The 20,589-nt window shown below is 32.6% G+C and overlaps 1 protein-coding gene across 50 annotated transcripts in view; it reads right to left on the reverse strand.

Moving 5' to 3' along the window:
- PPFIA2 (PTPRF interacting protein alpha 2) overlaps positions 1 to 20,589 on the reverse strand; it is a 495,741-nt gene that overhangs the window by 84,191 nt on the left and 390,961 nt on the right. For 29 of the 50 annotated variants that reach the window (XM_072724476.1, XM_072724479.1, XM_072724473.1 and 26 more), the window contains 6 exons: positions 15,406 to 15,489; positions 15,023 to 15,154; positions 13,326 to 13,388; positions 9,199 to 9,290; positions 3,903 to 4,038; positions 1,847 to 2,067 (listed from right to left, as the gene is read on the reverse strand). In XM_072724476.1, the coding sequence (XP_072580577.1) occupies positions 1,847 to 2,067; positions 3,903 to 4,038; positions 9,199 to 9,290; positions 13,326 to 13,388; positions 15,023 to 15,154; positions 15,406 to 15,489 (728 nt within the window). Of the gene's footprint in view, positions 1 to 1,846; positions 2,068 to 3,902; positions 4,039 to 9,198; positions 9,291 to 13,325; positions 13,389 to 15,022; positions 15,155 to 15,405; positions 15,490 to 15,916; positions 16,004 to 20,589 lie in introns of all 50 variants that reach the window. The other 21 variants (XM_072724463.1, XM_072724464.1, XM_072724459.1 and 18 more) reach the window with 1 other exon arrangement.

The following is a 20,589-nucleotide window of genomic DNA, read 5'->3' on the forward strand; positions in this document are numbered from 1 at the left end:
TGTACTTCCTAATTTCTTACATATTAGCAACTATATTAAATGCATTATTAGGGTCAGCAAGGAAACATATAAAAGGGTATGAACTTAATTAGTCAAGGCCAAGATTATAACTGGGCTTTACTATCCTAATCTAAGAAAGTTGAGTTCCTGGAGGGACATACATTGTTACTGAAGGTGTGTGTATATATTTTCAGTAAAAACAAAATCACAGAGATGCATACTTGATTTTAAAACTATCCAAAAAAAAAATAAATAAATAAAACTATCCAGTGTGTTAAATCAGCTCCATAGCATCAAAAAGTGTGATTCAGTTTGAATTTATGTTCTGTATTATTTTTTCTATTTATACTAAACAAATATTCAGGAAACACTTATTATTTATCAAGAAAAGTGCCAAGATGTGGATATAAAACAGTGAGAAAAACAAGATACAATTCTTGTTTTTACATAATTTAAAATCTAATGAAGGTAAGGGACTGACGGACAGTAAAATGAACTGAAGGACAAAACATGGGATGGTGGTTATGTTCATGGTAGGAGTAAAGAGGGTGAAAAGTTAGGGCATGATGGTGTGGAATGAGGAGAATGTTCCAGAAAAAAGGGACAGTAACCACAAAGGAGAGAGCAAGGAACATTTAAAGAATTGGAAGTCATGTATAATGGAACATGGAATCAGGTAGGTGGGAATGCTGAGGAAGGTGGGGCATTGTAGACAATATGGAATATTTTGTTCTTTGTCTTAAGAGCAACTGAAGGGTCTGTAAAAAGGTAACTTTACATAAGCACATTTGTAAAAAGTCTTCTCTTGCTGCAGTGTTACTCAGCATTAGATGGGAATCCAGACACCATGAGGAAACCAGGAAGAAAGTACTGTCATCTACATGAGAACCTATTATAATTTGCAATAGGCTAATGATAGTAGAGAACTGTATAGATGTGAATCATATTAGGATGCCAACAGATTTAGCTAGATTCAGGAAAACAAACCATGGCTCAAAATAATGAAAAACTATTCATCCTTTGAGAAAAAACTAGTTAGGATTAGTTTCCCAATACTTGGAAGACTGTAAATCCACCAGACACAGTTAGGTTCTTCACTGGGATTAGTAAAGTTAATGATAAAAAAAAAAAAAAAAAAAAAGACTACTAATGTCATTAGGATTTAAGAAAGTATATATTAAGTTAAAATGTGAAATTATCAACATTTCTCAATGTTTGAATTGTTTACTTGTACAACTTCAACTTGATAATGTAATAATCTACTCTTTGGTTATCCAGTGTGGTGATGTGTTTTTTTTCGCATCTAGTATGTAATAATCTACTCTTTGGTTATCCAGTGTGGTGATAAGTGTTTTTTTTTCGCATCTAGTATGAAATAATTCAGTCCTAGTTAATTTCACTCTGATGTCTAAATACTTTTAAAGAGCTACCCACACATTAATCACATGTTATTTAGTACCTTTATGACAGTGTTAAATGTACCTTAGGAAGGTACCTTGTTATCACAAATATCATTTAAATAATAAATTTTAATGTAAAAGTGCCTTCAAATTCATCAGAGAATATTTTATCTTTACTTTATTCTTTTACATTGCTCTAATATCATTAGTTGGCATATGTTTCATGTATGTTCCTTATAAAAACTGTCCTAATTTTATACAGGACATGTACAGATAACCTGGGAATATTGTGAAAATGCATTTTGATTCAGTAGGTACAGTGTGAGCATGCGATTCTGCAGTTCCAATAAGTTCTCAGATGATGCCAGTGCCTCTGGTCTAATTATGACATTTTTAGTATCAAGGTCTTCTAACCCCTTAAAACCGTCAGTGATCATTGAACTTACCGGATTTCTTTGTTGATGGCATCTAATTGTTCCTGAAGCATCATGGCTAGAGTCTGGGCATCAGAATGACCACTTGGGGAGAGAAGATCCATTGAACTAAAAATAGTTTCTCTGTCATCATCATCAATATCGGACATTTCTGTGTCACTTTCAAAAGGGTGGCTGCTTAGCACTCCAATTTGCTGAGTTCTATTCCACTCATGATCCCCAAGAGATTTCACCTGTGTGGTAAATATAAGAGTAATTATCCTATGTATCATACTGCTCATTATCAAAGCACTATTCTGAAAAATATCAACGAAAGGCACACATGCCTTTATAGTTAACCTAGGAAAAAAATTGATTATTACCATTTTAATGTATTATTTTGATAAAATATTTCATTGGCATCTGAAGTAATTGGCAGAAATTGTTAGCATGAATATCAAGAATTTTCACAGGAATAATGATGATAACCTTAAGTATGATTTCTAGTTCAACCTCAACTCAACATTTAAAGCATCTATGTCTGAAACATTTTTCCTTCTTTCCAAATATAACAATCTGTATTCACTTGTATTGAGGCATTTCCATCTCTTTTACTAATTAGTCTTACTTATACGTTCTTATTATAGGCTGAGACTACAAATATTATCACACAAGTCATATAATAATTCTCTTCCCAACATTCATTTACATAGATTCTTACAAAGTATAATTAAAATAATATTGAAAAGTGATTTAATTTCATCTCCACTGCTCTGATCACTTAAATGGTTCACTGATTTTTTTTTAAAGCCCAAGGCACACTAATTTATATGACTATGGTTTTTTATTTGATATAATATATCCCTCATGTGAATGAAAATCTTTTTTTGTAAGTAATCTCTACACCCCATGTGGGGCTAAAAGTTATGACCCAGAGATCAAGAGTTGCACGTTCTACTGACTGAGCCAGCCAGGTGCCCCGATACAAATCCTCAGTAACCTATTTGCCAGTGTCTTTCAAAGCTAGGATCTGAGGATAGGGGAGGAAGGGATGTGAGAGAGGACCTAGAGTTTTTTGCATTTTAAAAAATTGGTTTTTATTTTTGTGGTGATGTAAAATGATTTTTGGTGGGGAACCACATGATATTTCCCAGAGTACTTATTTAATACTTGAGGACCTGAATTAGCATTTGTTACAAATTGTTTTGGTACCAAGCAGCACTAATTTATTTATCATCTAAAAATGAGAAAAGAACTAAGGTGGATTTCATTTATTCTTCATTTGTTCACTTCTTATTCATTCATTTAAGAGATATTGAATGCCTGCTATGAGGGATGACACAGGTACCAATTAAAAAATATAGGGTATCAAGAACCTGTGTACAAATAAGGACAAGTAGGTTATATAGTATTCAACAGATAAAGGTGGTTGGGGAGTACAAACAATACTTAAGTCACAAAGGAACTAAATTACTTCTCTGTAAAATTCAACTATAAATTAACAATATACATAGCTTACAAACTGACTGAATGAAGACTCGCACCTGAGTTTATCATGAAGAGTTCTCTATAACACTTTCAATAGTTTATGTACAGTTTCTTCAAAGTTTTATTAAAATAGTAATTATAATTAAAATATTCAATCCATTTTAATTGACAATATGAAAACCACTGTGTAAGTCAAGCCAAGCAAAAGTCCATTTGTTTGGCAATACAGCATAAGGGATTAAAAAAAAAAAAAAACGTGGAATTTGAAACCACATAAATAGAGGTTCAAGTTTTGACTCTATCACTTTGCTGGCTGTATAATGTTGAACTCTTAAAATTTCTGAGCTTCATTTTTTTCTATGTCTGAAGCTAGTATAAAAATAGTGCCAAATTCATAAGGTTATGTGGACACACCTGGAAAGGCTTAGTTCAACTTCTGGCACCTAGCAGCGGTTTTACATAAGTTATAAAAATATGTCATGTGTCACACTTGAAACTAAAATTTCTAGCGTTTTGAATTCTCTCAGTATTAAAATTCTATCCAAGATGGAGCAGTATATTTACTTAGAATCATCAAAGACTTGAAATAAAAAAAAATAACCTTTGCCTCATCTCTTCGTACACCCATGCGGCCTCTCCTGGGTCTTCTTATTACTTTAGTTGTCCTGTAATCAGACTGGCTGTCCACAAGGGAACCAACGGAATACCGCAACTCAGCTGAGGTGTCTAGATGAGTTCTAGAAAAAGGAAAAAAAAAGGCAATATGCAATGTAACTAATCTCAAAACTTAAACTTCCCAGAAAATCACTATAATTTGCTTAACTGTCAGTAAAGAATAAATCGTAAACTCTCAAGAAAAAAGAAAACAAATTCAAGGAATTGTCATGACTCTTTGAGATCTCTTCTGAGGCTTGTGTCAGAAATTCTGGTCCCAGGTCCATTCTTGAAAGTTAAGTGGATTTTCTGCTTAGAATATCTAAAAAAAAAACCCTGCCTATTCATTAATTATCATTTTCAACTGTGGTAGTAAAATGAGATGTGTTAAGACTGACAACTAAGATCCATTGGTTTCAATTCTGGCAATACTCTTTAGTTCAACTACTTAGTGTACAGATCAATATATGTTGTTTATTGTTGTACCTGTTGTAAATATTCCCTACTAATCTAACAGTAAAATGTGTATACTTTAGGGGTTCTAGAATTCTCTATCTTTCAGAGTTCTACTATGGAAATTAATAAAATACTTAAAATCAGATTGACTCAAGGTTAATAAACTTATTTTTTAAATAAAATAGGATATAGCACTAGTACATTTTTCAGCTTTTGATAAGACATTGTTTCAAAAAGATAAAGAAAAATCTTTTGATAAGCACATTTGAGTCTGAAATCTGCTTAGAGATGAAGTAGTTGGAAAATTCCAACTGAAAAATACTATCACACTGATTTTCAATAACCATGATAATAAAGTATACTGTAATCAAAGTGTAATAAAGGTTTCCCTAGACAAATTATTTCTATATAGATTTACAACAAATTCAGTTTATTGCTATAATAATGATGATAACAGTGACAGCTTGCTGTCCTATAAAATGATCAATTGTCAGTAGAAAATATGCTTAATGCTGTATTTTCTCTGGAACTGGGGCTCCTGATGATCTAAGCTCTTTCTATTAGTTCTCTGTGGAAAAAGTAAAGGAAAAAAACCAAACAATTCCAAATGATTGGCAAGATTAGAAAAGGGTAGGTAGAAGGGAGAAAAAATAAGTGGGAAATATCAGAAAAGGAGATGGAATATGAAAGATTCCTAACTCTGAGAAACGAACTAGGGGTGATGGAAGGGGAGGTGGGTGGGGTTGGGGGTGACTGGGTGGTGGGCACTGAGGTGGGCACTTGACGGGATGAGCACTGGGTGTTATTCTGTATGTTGACAAATTGAACACCAATAAAAAATAAATTTATTAACCCCCCCCCCAAAAAAAGAAGAGAAAAGGGTAGGTAAAGTCTAGTTTCTGCAACAGTAGAAGACATTGACTTAACTGATGGAAATCCTTGTTTTGTCAAATAGAACTTTAAAGCAAATGAACTAAGAAATCATCCACTAAGCAGAGGACAGATATTGTTTTTTTTTTTTTATAGAGGTGAACTTGAAATTTAATCAAGCAAACTGGTTTTATTATGGATTAGTCATATATAAAAACTAACGAACCAGGTCATACTCATAAATAGGCCTCTATAACAGAGCCTATGTTTTATGAAGACAAAGGCCAGACTTTTAGTCACCACTGTATGCTTAAGGGGGTATTCCTAGCATAAATAAACACTTGATAAATACTGGTAAGATAATGAATCAATGAAATTAATTATAATACAGTCTAAACTATCTACTTCAGAATATTCTGGGTACCTTTTGCCTGTCACTGCTTGGGTAGTGTCTTTATGGTCATCAGAGTGGAGATTCTAAAATTATAACTCATCATCCTAGGAGTACCGTTTTCTTGTTTTCTCTCTCAACTCCAGGCCATTTATAAAAACATGAACCATAATGAAAATCTGCTCCTACTGACACAGCACTTAAAACTCTTCAATGGCCTTTACAAGGCCCTCCACAATCTAGAACTCTCCTACTTTCTAGCTTCACTTCTAGTTACTGCCTCCTGTCTCTCTCCATCTAGCCATATTGACTTTTCAATTTCTCAAACAACTCACACTTTCCTCTGATCCCGAGCCTTTGAACATACTGTCCTTTCTGCTGCAAATAGTCTTCACGAATTTATGTGTTTAACATTTTTAATGTCTCAGATTAAAATTCCCGTTGTCTTATACTACTGTAGCCCCTGGTATTCCCTTTATTGTAATAGTCCTCACAGTATCCCTGTATTTCCCATTTGAAACATGTATTCATCATCACTATTACCACTATCTCCCCACTGCACAGTTTCTTGCAAGTAGAAAGTGCTTTAATGATCTTGAAAGAACAAAGACCTGAACCAACATCAACTGTAGAGGAGCTCATTGCTTATACTTCATCTAAAGCCATTACTTCTCACCTGTCTCCTTTTACTCAGCTCTGTGAGCCACTTTACTAACAGAAATCAGAGGCGATATTTCCATATATTTCAACTTTTAAATAATTTTTGGTGTACAATATTTTAGTCACTTGGGGGTCAAAGTTACAATATAGTCACTGGTTCTTTTAGACAAGAACCTGTGCAGTTTCCTCACCTGAATCTTCTGTCACTCTTGCATATAACCTCACCAAAGAACTTCCATAGACAAATCAAGTCCGAATTTTCTTAAAGAACATCTTTTATCCATCTCTCTGCTTCCTGAAATATCTTCCATTGTCCTTTCCAATGACCCAGATACTACCTTTCTTCAGAGTTAAGCCAAATCAGACTTTCTCCAGCCGTTCTGGAGCTCAATTTATTATTCTCAGATGAGGTACTAGTAGAGAATATGTTACTGATATTCACTAACTTTAGCTCCTCTCTTCCTACAGTCTCTGCCTGTAAGATCAATGATATTCTCATGCATCTTCTGTCTCCTTTATTATGTCTTTTTAAAAAGATTTTATTTATTTATTTATTTATTTATTTATTTATTTATTTATTTATTTATTTATGAGAGACACAGAGAGAGAGGCAGACACAGGCAGAGGGAGAAGCAGGCTCCATGCAGAGAGCCCGATGCGGGACTTGATGGCAGGACTCCAGGATCACACCCTGAGCCAAAGGCCGGCGCTAAACTGCTGAGCCACCCAGGCATCCCCTTATTATGACCTTTTAAATTGTGTACTCAGAAGCATGAATGTTTGATAAGTAATTGCTGTTCAATAAATACTGTTATCCTATAACATACTATAAATTCCATCCTGTCCGTTTATCTATCAATAGTTCCTATAATATTGTATATTTGTGATTTACTGTTTATAAAACCCTTTGCTCACCTCGCAAAGCAAGCTTGTGAGATAGTCATAAAATATTATTTTATACAAATTCATATAAAATACATATAAAATTTGAACTTATCAAGGAAAACGGGCTTTCCAAAATCAAACAGCTAGTAATTATTTGTCTCAGATCTAGGAATGTTGGTCTTCTTATTCTTGGTCTAGTTTTGTTTCTACTACAGGTGTTGTATCAAAGAAATTTGTTCTGTGTGTTGTTTCCAAGCTTCCACGATGATCCTTCATTGTGGATAAAAGTCACCTTATTAGGCTGTCTCATGATGACTCATTGCAGTGATGAACCTTGAGACAATACTTCTACAACTCTTGTTTTTTCTTTTTTCCCCAAGGATACATATGTATATATTTAATTCCACTATAATTACTGTACAGTGTTATACTAATTTCAGGTGTACAATATATAATGATTCAACAATTTTATACTTTCCTCAGTACTCATCATGATAAGTTTACTCTTAATCTCCTTCACCTGTTTCACCCTTCTACTAACCCTCCTTTCCTTTGGTAACCACCAGTTAGTTCTCTATATTTAACAGTCTTGTTTTTTGTTTGGCTCTTCCCCTCCCTCACTCACCCTTTTATTATACAATCCTGTATTTCTAAGACCAAAGCTCAAAAATCCAACAAAATGGCCATTTGGTTCCATTAAAAAACACTCAATTTGTTGACTTGTTGATGCTCATTCTATGTATTTACTCTGTTGATATTTTATCAGCTCTTCTCTTCAACACCATCATCATCATCATCTTGTCACCATGTGAATATGTATCATTAAATTGATAGTTTTAGTTCAGATATATCATAACAGAGCATTTAGAAAAATAAACATGATTTTCTAAATTAAAGACTTACATTTTGAAAAGTTATTTGGGTGTTTTTATGCTTGAAGAACTGTGTTTCTTCTATTAAATTGAAGGTAGAAATACTGAAAATACTGAACCTTATTTTTATTAATACTTTACATTAAAGAGAATATAAGCACCTTTAGAATTTTTTTTAATTTTGATCTTTCCTGAGTATCTGAAAAATGCTTTATTAGGTATTCATTCATTCAATGATATCTATTGAGAGTATAATATACTAATGCTTGTTTGTTAATTTGTTTTAGGTACTGAGATTATAGTAACCAAAAAAAACCCCAAAATTCCAGCCCCTGTGGAGCTAACATTCTTAGGATAAACATGAGACCAAGAAAAATGGACTTCTAGAAGTCTGCAGTGGTCAAAAGTTTCAAATAGCTGATGTGATTGTGTTGTCTAATAAATAAACGATCAAATGAGTAAATCCTTGTAGGATTTCTTATTCACTTTAAATAAAAGGCCCTAAGCACCAAAAAAATTTATATGTGAATCATCAAGATTGATCTATCTATCTAGAGAGTAAACAATTATGTCACTGCTTCTTTCTTTCAACATGAGGAATTGAGTGAAAGAAGATGAGTATGGCTAAATTTATTTGTTTTTAAAACATGTATAATTTCTCCTTCACTCTGTATTTGCAACTAACTTAACAAAACAGGCAGTGCTCAGGGACCATAGTCAACGATATTTCTTTAGTAACATTAAGCACTGAAAACATTTCTGTGTGTAGAGAAAAGAGGTGTTGCCTCTTTCTGGAATAAGATGTAATTTCCTTATATACAGTTTCGTTTCACCAATTTAGATTTTTTAATGTATTTGTAGCTATATAACTAAATGAATAATACAAAAGGTAATAATTTAAATTATTATTATGTATTTGAAGAACAGATTACTAAATTAGAGAATTATTTCTGAATATAGAAACAGTAAATCAGTAAGGGAGTAAACATAGGGCAAGACCTGCTGAGCAATAAGAGGTACTTATTTATTTTATTTGAGGCAATAGGAAATCATAAGGAATTCATATTTATTTTTGATGAGCTATAGATAGCATTTCAGTTTAACGTTACCTTGATATTGTGGGTTCAATTAAAGAGCCGGTTCTCATTTTCAATTGGTCAAGTTCGGATCTCAGCTTTTCAATTTCTTCTGCTAATCTTTCCTAAAAACCAAAGAAATTTTACTCAGAAGATATGTAAATGCCAATAATACCAACATTCAATTATGATAAATCAAGCTAACAAGCTTAATGACTTTTTAAAAATGTAAAACTGATGGATATATTTTTATTAAAGATTATTAGACATGACAGTAAAATATGCCTAAATTTTTCCTTATAATGAAAATGTGAATATCAGAAATCAGTAATAAATTATCTATAATATATGACCTTCATTAATCCTAAATTTTTGCAAACATACAGGAACACTAAGATCATGACTAGCTATGTATACATCACTTCAAAATGCAGTCATAATGAGAGCCAGTTCAAAAAATACGGAAAAGGTCTTATTTATGTAGTAAGTGAAGGACTTTGATTATTTTATAAGCAGAGTAGTGCACATGGATAAAGGAGAAAGAAAAATGGATGAAAAAGATGAGGAAAAAAATCATTACCTGATACAAATTAAAATTATCAGCTTGACATTAGTAGTATTATTTGTACATCTGAAAATTTTCTCAGATTGGTATTACAGTCTGTAAATTTTTTGAGTGGTCTTATAGTCCTTAATTAAATGCTTATGTAAGCATTTAATTCTGTCTTCATGATTATAACTTTTATAATGTTATAAAAATTTAAATGTATCTTTCTGGACTTTCTATTGCTCTTTATTTTTCTCATCTCAGCAGCCAATGCTTGACATTTTACTTGACTCATATTTCATTTCTCACTGTACTTTTTTGTTAATGTGGCTTTACCAATATTTCTCTCATCTTTTCTTCTTACTATCATCATTTTACTTTACATATTTTTTATTTTTTTCTCTGCATTATTTCACCAGCTTCCACAGAGGTGGTGCTGACTTCATTCTCTTCTCTATACACTCTTCTGTAGTTGTGTCATTTTAATTTTTTTAAAAAATGTATTTATTTTAGAGAGAGAGAGAACATAAGCAGGAGAGGCAGAGAGAAAGAGAAAGAGAGAGAGAGAGAATCTTAAGTAGACTCTGTGCTGATTGTGGAGCCCAATGTGGGGCCCAATCTCAGGACCCTGAGATCATGACTTGAGCTGAAACCAAGAGTTGGTTGCTTAACTGACTGTGCCACCCAGGCACCCCTAGTTGTGTCATTAAAAAAAATACATATGATCAAATAAATAATTTGCCTAACATATTCAATGGTTTCTTATTCCATTTATTAATTCATTTGTTAGCTATTTCCACAAATTATACATAAAGCACCTCTGTTGTGCTAAGCACTATGTTAAAATAGCAAAATAAAAAATTCCCTGTCCTCATATAATTTATAATCTAGTAAAAAAGACAATAAACAAATAGTATCTATAGGATGTTGGTAGGAAAAAGAAAAGAGAGTCATTCATGGAAAGGCTCTCCAATAAAGTGTTATTTGAGCAAAGATCTAAAGAAAGGGAGGGAGTTAAAAATAAATGAGAACGGCTTAGGAAAAGGCATAACAGGGCAAATGCACCTTATTGGGAGGAGTATATTTGTTGAAGGAGTGGGCAAGGAAGTCACTCTGGCTGAATTGGACAGGTTAAAGAGAAAGACAGATAGGGAATAGATTTAGAAAAGTGTGTTTGCAGGGCTGGGAAAGGGTAGTCTGGAAAGACCTTGTCAACCATTTAAAAATCTTTAGTTTTTGCTCTGATTGAGATTGGAAATGACTGAAGGATTTTTGAGCAGAGAGATGATATGATCACTCTAAGAGCAGTGAAATTGACTGTTGAATAAAATTGGGAGGAAGAGAAGAAATAAAATTATTACCGTTCTTCCAAAAACATGGGCAAGACGATTGTGGCTTGGACACTAATGGTGTCAGAAAGAGAATGGCTGGATTTCAGTTATATCTTGAAGACATAACTAACGGAAGTTGCTATTGGACTGAATGTGGGGTATGAGATAATGAAAGGGGTCACGAATAACTCCAAGGTTAACCTGAGTAAGAGAAGGAGTTGTGATTTACTGAGAAGGCAGCTGCTGGTGTTCGGGGTGGAGGGACCGACTTGTGATGTCTGAGGTGCCAAAGTGTCCAAAAAAAGATACTATGTTGGCTTACATGAGCTCTCTCAGCAGAGAGGACCCAGTAGGTGATCTAAATTTGGAAATGTTCAGTATATAGATGGCATTTAAATCCGTGAGATCAGTTGAGACTGAACTCAGGGACTGAACATGGAGAAGAAATTCGAAACCAGTCCTAGGAGTTTCAAATTTTGGAGATCAACATGATGCAGAGAAACAGTAAAAAGAGGTTGAACAGACAGGAGTTTTTGCTAATGATGTACAGTTATAGATTATGGAGTGGAAATTTGAGAAGTTCTAGGCGATGTAGTTAGATGAGGAACAATGTTCAGCTGTATGGGATGATATTTAGAAATGAGATATGACCTAGGATTTGTTTCCTCTAGTTACTAGCATGAACAAGGGTGCAAAGCTTGGAATGTTTAGTTCTGCTGGTTGCTTCGGCAGATTGTTGAAGCTACAAGGCTTGGGTAGGTGGTGGGGGAGTGGGTTCTGGGGATCCTGCCAGGAGCACACAGAGCTTTGGATAACATAACATTGCATAACAGGACCAAATCCAAAATCCACAATCTGGCCACAACCTAGTTCTTTAACCACATACAAGTCACAGCAAACTTCCGGTGATTCAGCAAATCAATCATCTTTGTTTTTTCTCTGTGCTATTGCATGGGTTCCGTCTTCTGCCCAACCCTCTCTATTTGATTTTATATGCCTTCAAGAGCATATATGCCTGATGAAATGGCATCTGCCCTGTGTAGATTTTCTTAACAACCTCAGAAAGAATTAGATGCTATCTTCCAGGCACCATCTTGTATTACGATAGCAGATCTATCTTTCAGGAGATGGTATATACTGACTGTGGGACCAAATAGTTTTAAATTAATAACATAATATGTATCATTCAGTGGGGCTTAATATACAATTGTTCTTTTTTTAAATCTTCATTCTCTCATCTTTTCCAATACTTTGCCTATGCCACACTGTTGCCAGATCTTTCCTCCTTCCCTCCTTTGCTCCCTCTCTCTCTTCCTTCTCTTTTGTTCAGCACACATTTGTAGGTTACTTCTTAAATTAATGATTAGATGTTATTTGCTTATGCTAAACAAAATGAAGTCAGACACAACTGCTAACAGGAATGTATAGGCTAATGAAGGAGGAGAAGTCATATTAGCAATTACAGCCTTTAGCATTTCATTATTTGGTCCTTATCTGCCTTTTCTATCCTACAATAAGAATAACTGATTCCAGCCAGACTGTTATGCTCATTATTATTTAAGATATCAAACTCCCTACTTACCCCCTCCCCACACAAAGCACCTGCAATCATGCCACATGCACTGTATTTGAAAAGCTTGCAGCCTAGTCCTACCATTCTTTAAAGTTTTGTCAATTCACACCTTCCTGAAGCCTTATTTACAGCAGCCATGCATGGTGAGCTCCCCTACCTGTAGCTCTTACTATTTCACTCATTTGACACTTGGCATCTGCTACTCTGCAACTCGCTGTTTTGTCAGAGGTATGTTCTCTCTCCTCAATTAGATTTTTCATCTACTTTGGAGTTAGGATCATGTTTACAAATACATAACTTAGCGTAATTTATCATACAGAATAGATATTTAATACTTTTCTGCCAAAATGATACCTCAAACTAAAGACAAATTAGTGCATACATTTTTATTCCATTTGTATAAAACACAAAACAATCAAAAGCATTTTTTTTCCTGTTAGAAGTCAAGGCAGTGATTATCGTTTAAGGTAACATAATTGTACGTTAACATGAGGGGGGCTACCATAGTGTTGGTTTTTAGTGTGTTTGGTTTATAAAAATTCCTCACGCTTTTTCTATACGTGCACACTCTTCTGTATGTATAATATAAAAGTTAAAAATTTTCTAAACAGATAACATCTTAAACTTCTTTCTTATCAAATTTATTTTACAACAAAACATTCATCAGTGTAAAATAGAAAAATGGGTAAAATGTAAGTTTCCATTTTACCTTATCATGTAAAGATTCTTCTAGATTCTTTCTGAAAGTTTCTGATTCTTGAATTAAAACATTCTAAAGAAAAGAAAAAATAAAGAATTAACTAAACAGAAAATAATTATACATGTAGATTAATTTTTTATTGCTCAAGATTCTTCTTTGATTCCTTCTCTTTGATTCCTTCTTTGGTGCAACTATTTCTTGGTTTCCATGGAAACCAAATTTAAATAGAATCTTTAAACACGATACTTTAACATTTAGAAAAATACATAATTTAAGTGGGAAATGTTATTTTGTTCACTTGGATTGACGAGTGGAATAAATATTATCTTTTAAGCTATTTTTATTTTCCTCATCTTAGTCTTTTAAAATTTGAAATAATTAGGTTAATCTTAAAATGAGCATAAGTGAGTAATAGTGAAAAATATTAGCCAAAGCTGCTATAGATAAAGAATTCAGATGAACTCATTTTTATTACTTAAAGAAAAAAATAAATTATCAGATCATATTTTTGGAAAGTTTAGTTTCTGGACTTCTATTTCAAAAACAGAATAATTAATTTCCAATGGTTAAATTATTAGAGAAATAAGAATCGAAATTTTAACTATTTATAAAACTGTTATATCTCATGATGTGGGAGTACATTGCTTCATAGATATTTTTTAAAAATGTTGGCATGAAAATATTACTATTGTAAAAGCTTTAAACTTTTTTATACTTACTACAAAGCATGATTTAAAATAATGTATTATTATCTAATTTAATTTTAGCAAAATTAAACCAAGTGTGTAGCAATTGGCAAAGTGGCCATGCATTTGCAGTTGAATGGGAAGAAGGCATGCCTTGTCACTTTATAATGAGTAAATTAATCAGTCTACTTTAACAATTCCACAAATATTTTTTCCTATTTTAGTTTATTGTATGGATGAAGGGGAAACCTGTAGCACAAGTAATGACTGGCATTCAATCTAAATTTCCAAGATGATTTGTCCACCTGGGTTTTAGCCCCTACCTTCATTTATACTCTGGAATTGGCAACCAGCTCACATAACTCGTGCTGGTCTGGTAGCTGCTATCAATGAGATGTATATAATTGTAAATGATATTATTGCACATTGTCAAGAAGAGCTTTTATTTATTTATTTTTTGAAACAATGCAGCTGAAACTATTGCATTACTTAACTCTGTACTGGGATTAATACTAGTTCTACTGGTAATATAAATTCAGTCTTTCGGTTTTAAAACTTTTAGATTAGTAGTAGATTCAGTTACTCGAAACATTTGAATATTTCAATGTAAGATGAATCCCCACATACTCCAAAATATTGGTTTTTGTCTTATCACTCTTTTTTTTTTGCACCCCAGGTGAAGGATAACTACACTATTTTATTCACAAAACACATTTTAATGCATTTATCTAGATGATCATGCTGATATGCAAGATTTACATACCATGCAGTATTTGTTATTCATTTAAAAATTTATCTTATACATTTTTACAGAAACTACTTGTTTAATGTATTTATTTATTTATTTATTTATTTATTTATTTATTTATTACTTGTTCACTTCTAAGAATAAACCATATATACTTGAGGAAAATAAATGGATCTTCTGGCCAGTACAATAAACGCAGCAGGGTATAAAACAACCATGATCATAAGAGCATTGCTAAACATTGATGTGATTCTACTCTCCTGTCATTTTACCTTCTCTTCTAGAGCGGCCATTCTTTCCTTTAAATGTAGTTGTAAGCGTTCATTGGATTCAGTCAGAAGTCTGTCCACAGTATCAGATAATCTTTTGTTGTGTTCCTCATTCATTTTCTCTCTTTGCCTAGCCTTACGTTCAAGAAAAAATAAATACATTTGACATAAAAGTCATTTACAAAAGTATTTTAAATTTTTCTAGTTTTAAAATAGGATTTTATTTTATGTCTGGTGTGATTACATTGGCAGAAACTTTTTTTTTCCTTTTAAATGCAGAGAGCATATTCATAAGATTTTAAGTATAACCCATAATATAGAAAAACATTCATTTCTTACATGCCCATAAACTGATGATTGAGGGGAGTGGTTCTTGATATACATACTCTTTGAAGTTCTTGATTTTTTTCTTCAAGTTGACCTTCTAGATGTCTCATACGTTCTTCAATGTTTCCATGTCTCTCTTCAGCCTGTTAAGAAATATGAAAAACGTACCTGACCTGTAAGATTTGATTAACACTTTCCCTCTAAATAAATTGAAATAAAATGTAAAGCAAGCTACTACCAACTGCAAATGTAATTTTCAAAAAATAAACTTTCTTTAAACAGGCAGCTGAACAGCATTGCTTGAAATGTGTCAGCTACAAAGGCCTGTTACATCCAAGCATCAGCAAAACATTGGACTTATTTATGAGCAATGAAATCAGCCAAATGTAACATGCAGACTGTGCATGGTTTGAACACAAACCTGCCATTGTCCAATCTTAAGCTCCTGAAGCACTGAACTGCACAGATGGTTGATTATCAATAAATAAAAGTAACATAATTTTTATAAATGAAAAGAAAAACTTAGATGGATTCTATTTAGCAATAGAAAGTAAAGTCCAGTAGGACTACCTTCCTACGTATGGAGATCATTTCTTGTAGTTTAGCTTCCATAACATATTGATAATCATCAGATGAGGTAGAAGAGGTTGGATCAGACTAACAAGTCAAGGAAAAGGAGAGGGACAAAATTGAAAAATCAGAACTAAAGACACTGACACTGAACAGAATATAGCACAGAATGCTTAAAAGAAAAATGTGACAGCAAATTTAATACTTTAATAGACAAAATTTTATATGGAAAGAACTACACTGATATCTCGTGAACACGATGCAGACAATGGTTATAAATGAAAAACAATGATATGCCCAAATAAAAAGCTACCAACCTAAGGTATGGAAGGTTAATGATGACTGGCAATGAAAGACTACTACAGAATGAATTAAAGCAACTCTGAAAAGAGTCATGTAATAATTGGAATTATGGGAAACCAAACACTAAAATATGTCTCTGATAGATTGTTAGAAGTTTTATATTTTGGTTTGTTTGTTTATCATATTACTTAAAAATAATGGAAACAATGTATCTCAATGTTGAGGTGTATGCTAAGGCAATGACCCAGGTGAAATAAATTTGGAACGAAATTTATTACAAACCTAACACTCTAGAAATCAAGAAAAAGCTAAGACACGGGGTTAATTATTATGGCTATTCTCCAATTCAAGCAGGATTGAGTTTCCTCAGCAACAGTGACAAGCTTACAAAATCACTTCTGGTCTCTGAATACAAATGATGACCATAGGTCTAGAACCTTAGCAACCTATCTTCAGATACAGTCTTAATTTGAAGTTTTAAATCCAAGTGGTTCAAAGTCCTCAGATTATCAAGATTTGACAATATGCTCTGAGAACAAGGAGATTTATTTATGAACTCCCCTGAATGACACTATGAACTACCCCAAAACTGCTTCTGTGTTGACTTGTTGCTATGGAAACAAAATGGTGCCCTAAGTGAATAGGCGGCTTGGTGTCTTTTTGAGCTCATATTTGCCCAGTGCTGGGGTTAGTTACAAGTCTTGGAGGTGATTGTCAGGTTACCACAGACACAGAGTGTTAACACATGTGACATTGCTGATAGCCGAGTTGTATTAGTATGTTATGCACAGATTACATGTAAAGTTAAATCAACATTTTAATCATAATTACAAGAAATTATAACATCAAAATTATCCTATGTCAGATCTATAAGATTGAACTCCAGAGCATATTCTATTATATTTTATAAGTTTATTCTAAGACAGTGAAACTTACTTTATGCAAATATAGGACTATATTTAAATATGTCATGCAGTACCTGAAAAAAAATAGTAGCCTATTCATGTATTGGCTCATATGCATATATACTATTTTACACGACAAATTCCAACTAATCTATAAGACACATATTTGACATTTAACTGGTGTACTTATACAAATTATGACTTTATATTTACGTTTCATTAAGATTTTCCTTTTGATATTGTTTAATAAATAGGAAAATAATGAAGAAATAACAAATAAGCAATTTCTTTCCCCAAACTTCCAAGCAAAAGAAACACAGAAAGCTACCATAGTTTCCAAATGCCACAAAATGGTTTCCTAATATCACTTAAAAACCTAGAATTCAAATAAGAATACCATAAATGGGTCAAAATTTTGTTGAAATTAAATAATCTAAATTCATTAAGGTATCCGTATCTTTTAAAAGTACATTTTAACAGGTAGTTGGTGTTATAAAAATTAACCAGGTGACTGATTAATTTTAATCAGTGATTAAGGTAGTCAAGGCATGAACACTTCAATTTCCAAAACTGTCTCTTCAAAAACACAAACCCAGTGGACCTTCTAAAGGTCCTTAAGATTTCTACCTCTTTCCATCTTAAGTATTGAAAACATCACACATTGTGAAAACTCACTTCAGATGTTGAACAAGAATTCTGTCAAATTTAAATTACTTTGTTATTATTGATAGCTTTTATTGGTACTAAAAATGAATGAAATACCTTATGGAATTCAAGATGAATTATATCCTTGCTGAGGAATATGCATTTTAATTAAAGAAGTAAACATTATAAATAATAAAACTGGGAGCCCAAAGTCTTTATTGTTTAATTTTATATGTACTTGCCAAAGTCAAATAATAACTTTTATCCATAATCAATCCTTCTGACTTTCTAAAGCCTTAAATGAGCTTTACTTACCTATCTACACGTACACACACACACACACACACACACACACAGCTTACCAACCAAAGAATACATCCAGACATCATTTCTATACAAAAAACTGGGATCAATTTTCAACTACTATTGATTTATATTCATCTTAGCTTTGTGGAGACTGCAGTTTAAGCAATTCATGTATCTCTTGATGGGATATAGGGCTTATCTTGGTTTCACTCTGATGTGACACAGGAAAATTTCAAATGAGCTACAGTTTTAGAGGAAATTATACATTGAAATGGCTTTGAGAAAAGCATGAATATATTTGGAAATGGAGAAGAAATAAAAGTTAAAGAGAAGAGGATCAAGGAGAAAAAAAGTATAGGTAGCTGATAACAAAAGCAGAAAAAAAATAAAAAGGCCAAATTAAATGTCTGAAACATTATTTAGAATGCCATTCATAATATAGGAGAGGGAAGCCTAGGTTTAAGCTAAGCAGAAATCTTTTTACTTTAGTGTCAAAAATATTAAGTAGAAAAAAATTATGATGATCAATAATAGTGATATACTGAAAATGAAAATGACAATGAAAAAATAAATAAAGCAGGTTCTAGAGATAGTTCCTACACTTCTGTGAACTGAAAAGAAAAAGTACAAGATCATTATAGCCATGAAACTTGGAAAAACAAATGAAAAAGTACCTTCAAATGTTATAAAAATGTTATCAGCAGGGAGAGTTGAGGATAAAACCTCATCACTGACAAATCAAATGTGTATTAAATATAGCAATAATCTAGAAACTCTGTACTTGAAATAATGGTGTTGATATTAAGTCAGCCTGAAAAAAAGTGGTTAAAAAAGAGAAGGAGAGTAAATTCCAGTATTTTTAATACTTCCTAAGAAGGATAAAACTACTGAAAAGAGAAATCAAAAGGATTCAGGTGAAGTAAAATTTTAGCAACATACTATTAAGTAGAAGTAAACCAGGGAAATAATTGTGGGTACATGAACGAATACATGTAACAAAATAAATAAATACGTAAGATCCCCAGAGAAAAATGAAGTATAAAAATGGTAAGGCACCTATTTCAAGTTTCTTTTTAATATTTTAAGTTTAGGATTCTTAGGAATATATAATCTGAAGCCTTGTAAGTCAAGTATTATGCTTTAAAGTCTGTTTCATCCATATTCTATCAGAGGCTAGTTTGGAGCTATTATTTGGTGAATTGTGTTACTTTGAGAGATTCCAGATTTTCTTGCTATTTTACTCAGAATAATATTGGTGATTATTTTACAAAAGTTATTTTTATTATTAGCCACTCACCTCAAGCCCCCTAAAATAGTTGAATAACTTTATATTATTAAGTTCATGTTCCTCAAATGAAAAGCCTAAGTGTGTGTGTGTATATATGTATCTCCATACTTGAGTAATTTAAAATGTACTTTCAAGAAAAAATAGAATAGTACTACTATGTTTGCACATTTTTATAAAATTTGGAGAAAATTTCTCAAATGAAATGATAAATTTATCTTTATCTTAGAAATCACACATTTCTGAATTGCCAGAAGGGTTTATGGTATGTCTATGACTATAGAAGGATCCAGATTGTAACATTACCCTAATCACACTAATGTTTTATTCAGGTAGTTATTCCAATACTCTGTAGACAACCAACTATTCCAATATTTCAAATATTTTATTTGGATTATTATTCTAAACCTTGCTGTACTTTGCAAATGTTTGGCTTTTCACTACCTGATTAATTACCCTATTTTACCAGCAGGCATCAGTCTACTGTTCCTCTTCAATCATTTGCTTTTTTAGGAAAGTAAATGTGTGTGCCTGCTTTTATATTGCCGCATCAATTGTTTTGGATAGCCCCTACTGTCAGAATTTGTGTAACTTGCAGTTCACGTATCTATCTTACCCATTTATTATAGTGGCACTGAAAACTTAGCACAGAGCAAAAATTGCATGAATATCTAAAATTTGTGCACATTTTTGAGATGCCTGGGTGGCTCAGTCAGTTGAGCATCTAACTCATGGCTTTAGCTCAGGTCATGATTTTATGGTTCTGAGATTGAGGCCCACGTCAGGCTCTGTGCTAAACACAGAGACTCCTGGTGAGGAGTCTCTCCCTAACCCTCATCCCTGCTCCCATTCTCTCTCTCACTCTCTCTCTCTCTCTCTCAAAATAAATAAATAAAGAGATAAATAAAATTTTTTAAAATGTACATTTAACTGATATTAAAAGTAACACATGGTTTTACTGAGCAAATCTAAACTTTTATTGTAGTGACATAAACACTTTGAAGCAATATCATTTCCATTTGACTGTTAAAGGTTAGAATAGTCATTTTAACATTATAAGGGTTGCAAAATTCTAAAATATGCAGACAGTTGCAGAATCTAATAGCCATAGCATGGCAGATAGTTTTGAACATCCCTCAGATCACTATTGAATTTAATTGGTTCAGAAGAAATTGTAACTATTAAAATCACTTTCTGACTTTTAATGGTTTTAGAATCTAGACTTCCAC

The sequence above is a fragment of the Vulpes vulpes genome, chromosome 10, assembly GCF_048418805.1.
Source record: "Vulpes vulpes isolate BD-2025 chromosome 10, VulVul3, whole genome shotgun sequence".
Lineage (NCBI taxonomy): Eukaryota > Metazoa > Chordata > Mammalia > Carnivora > Canidae > Vulpes > Vulpes vulpes.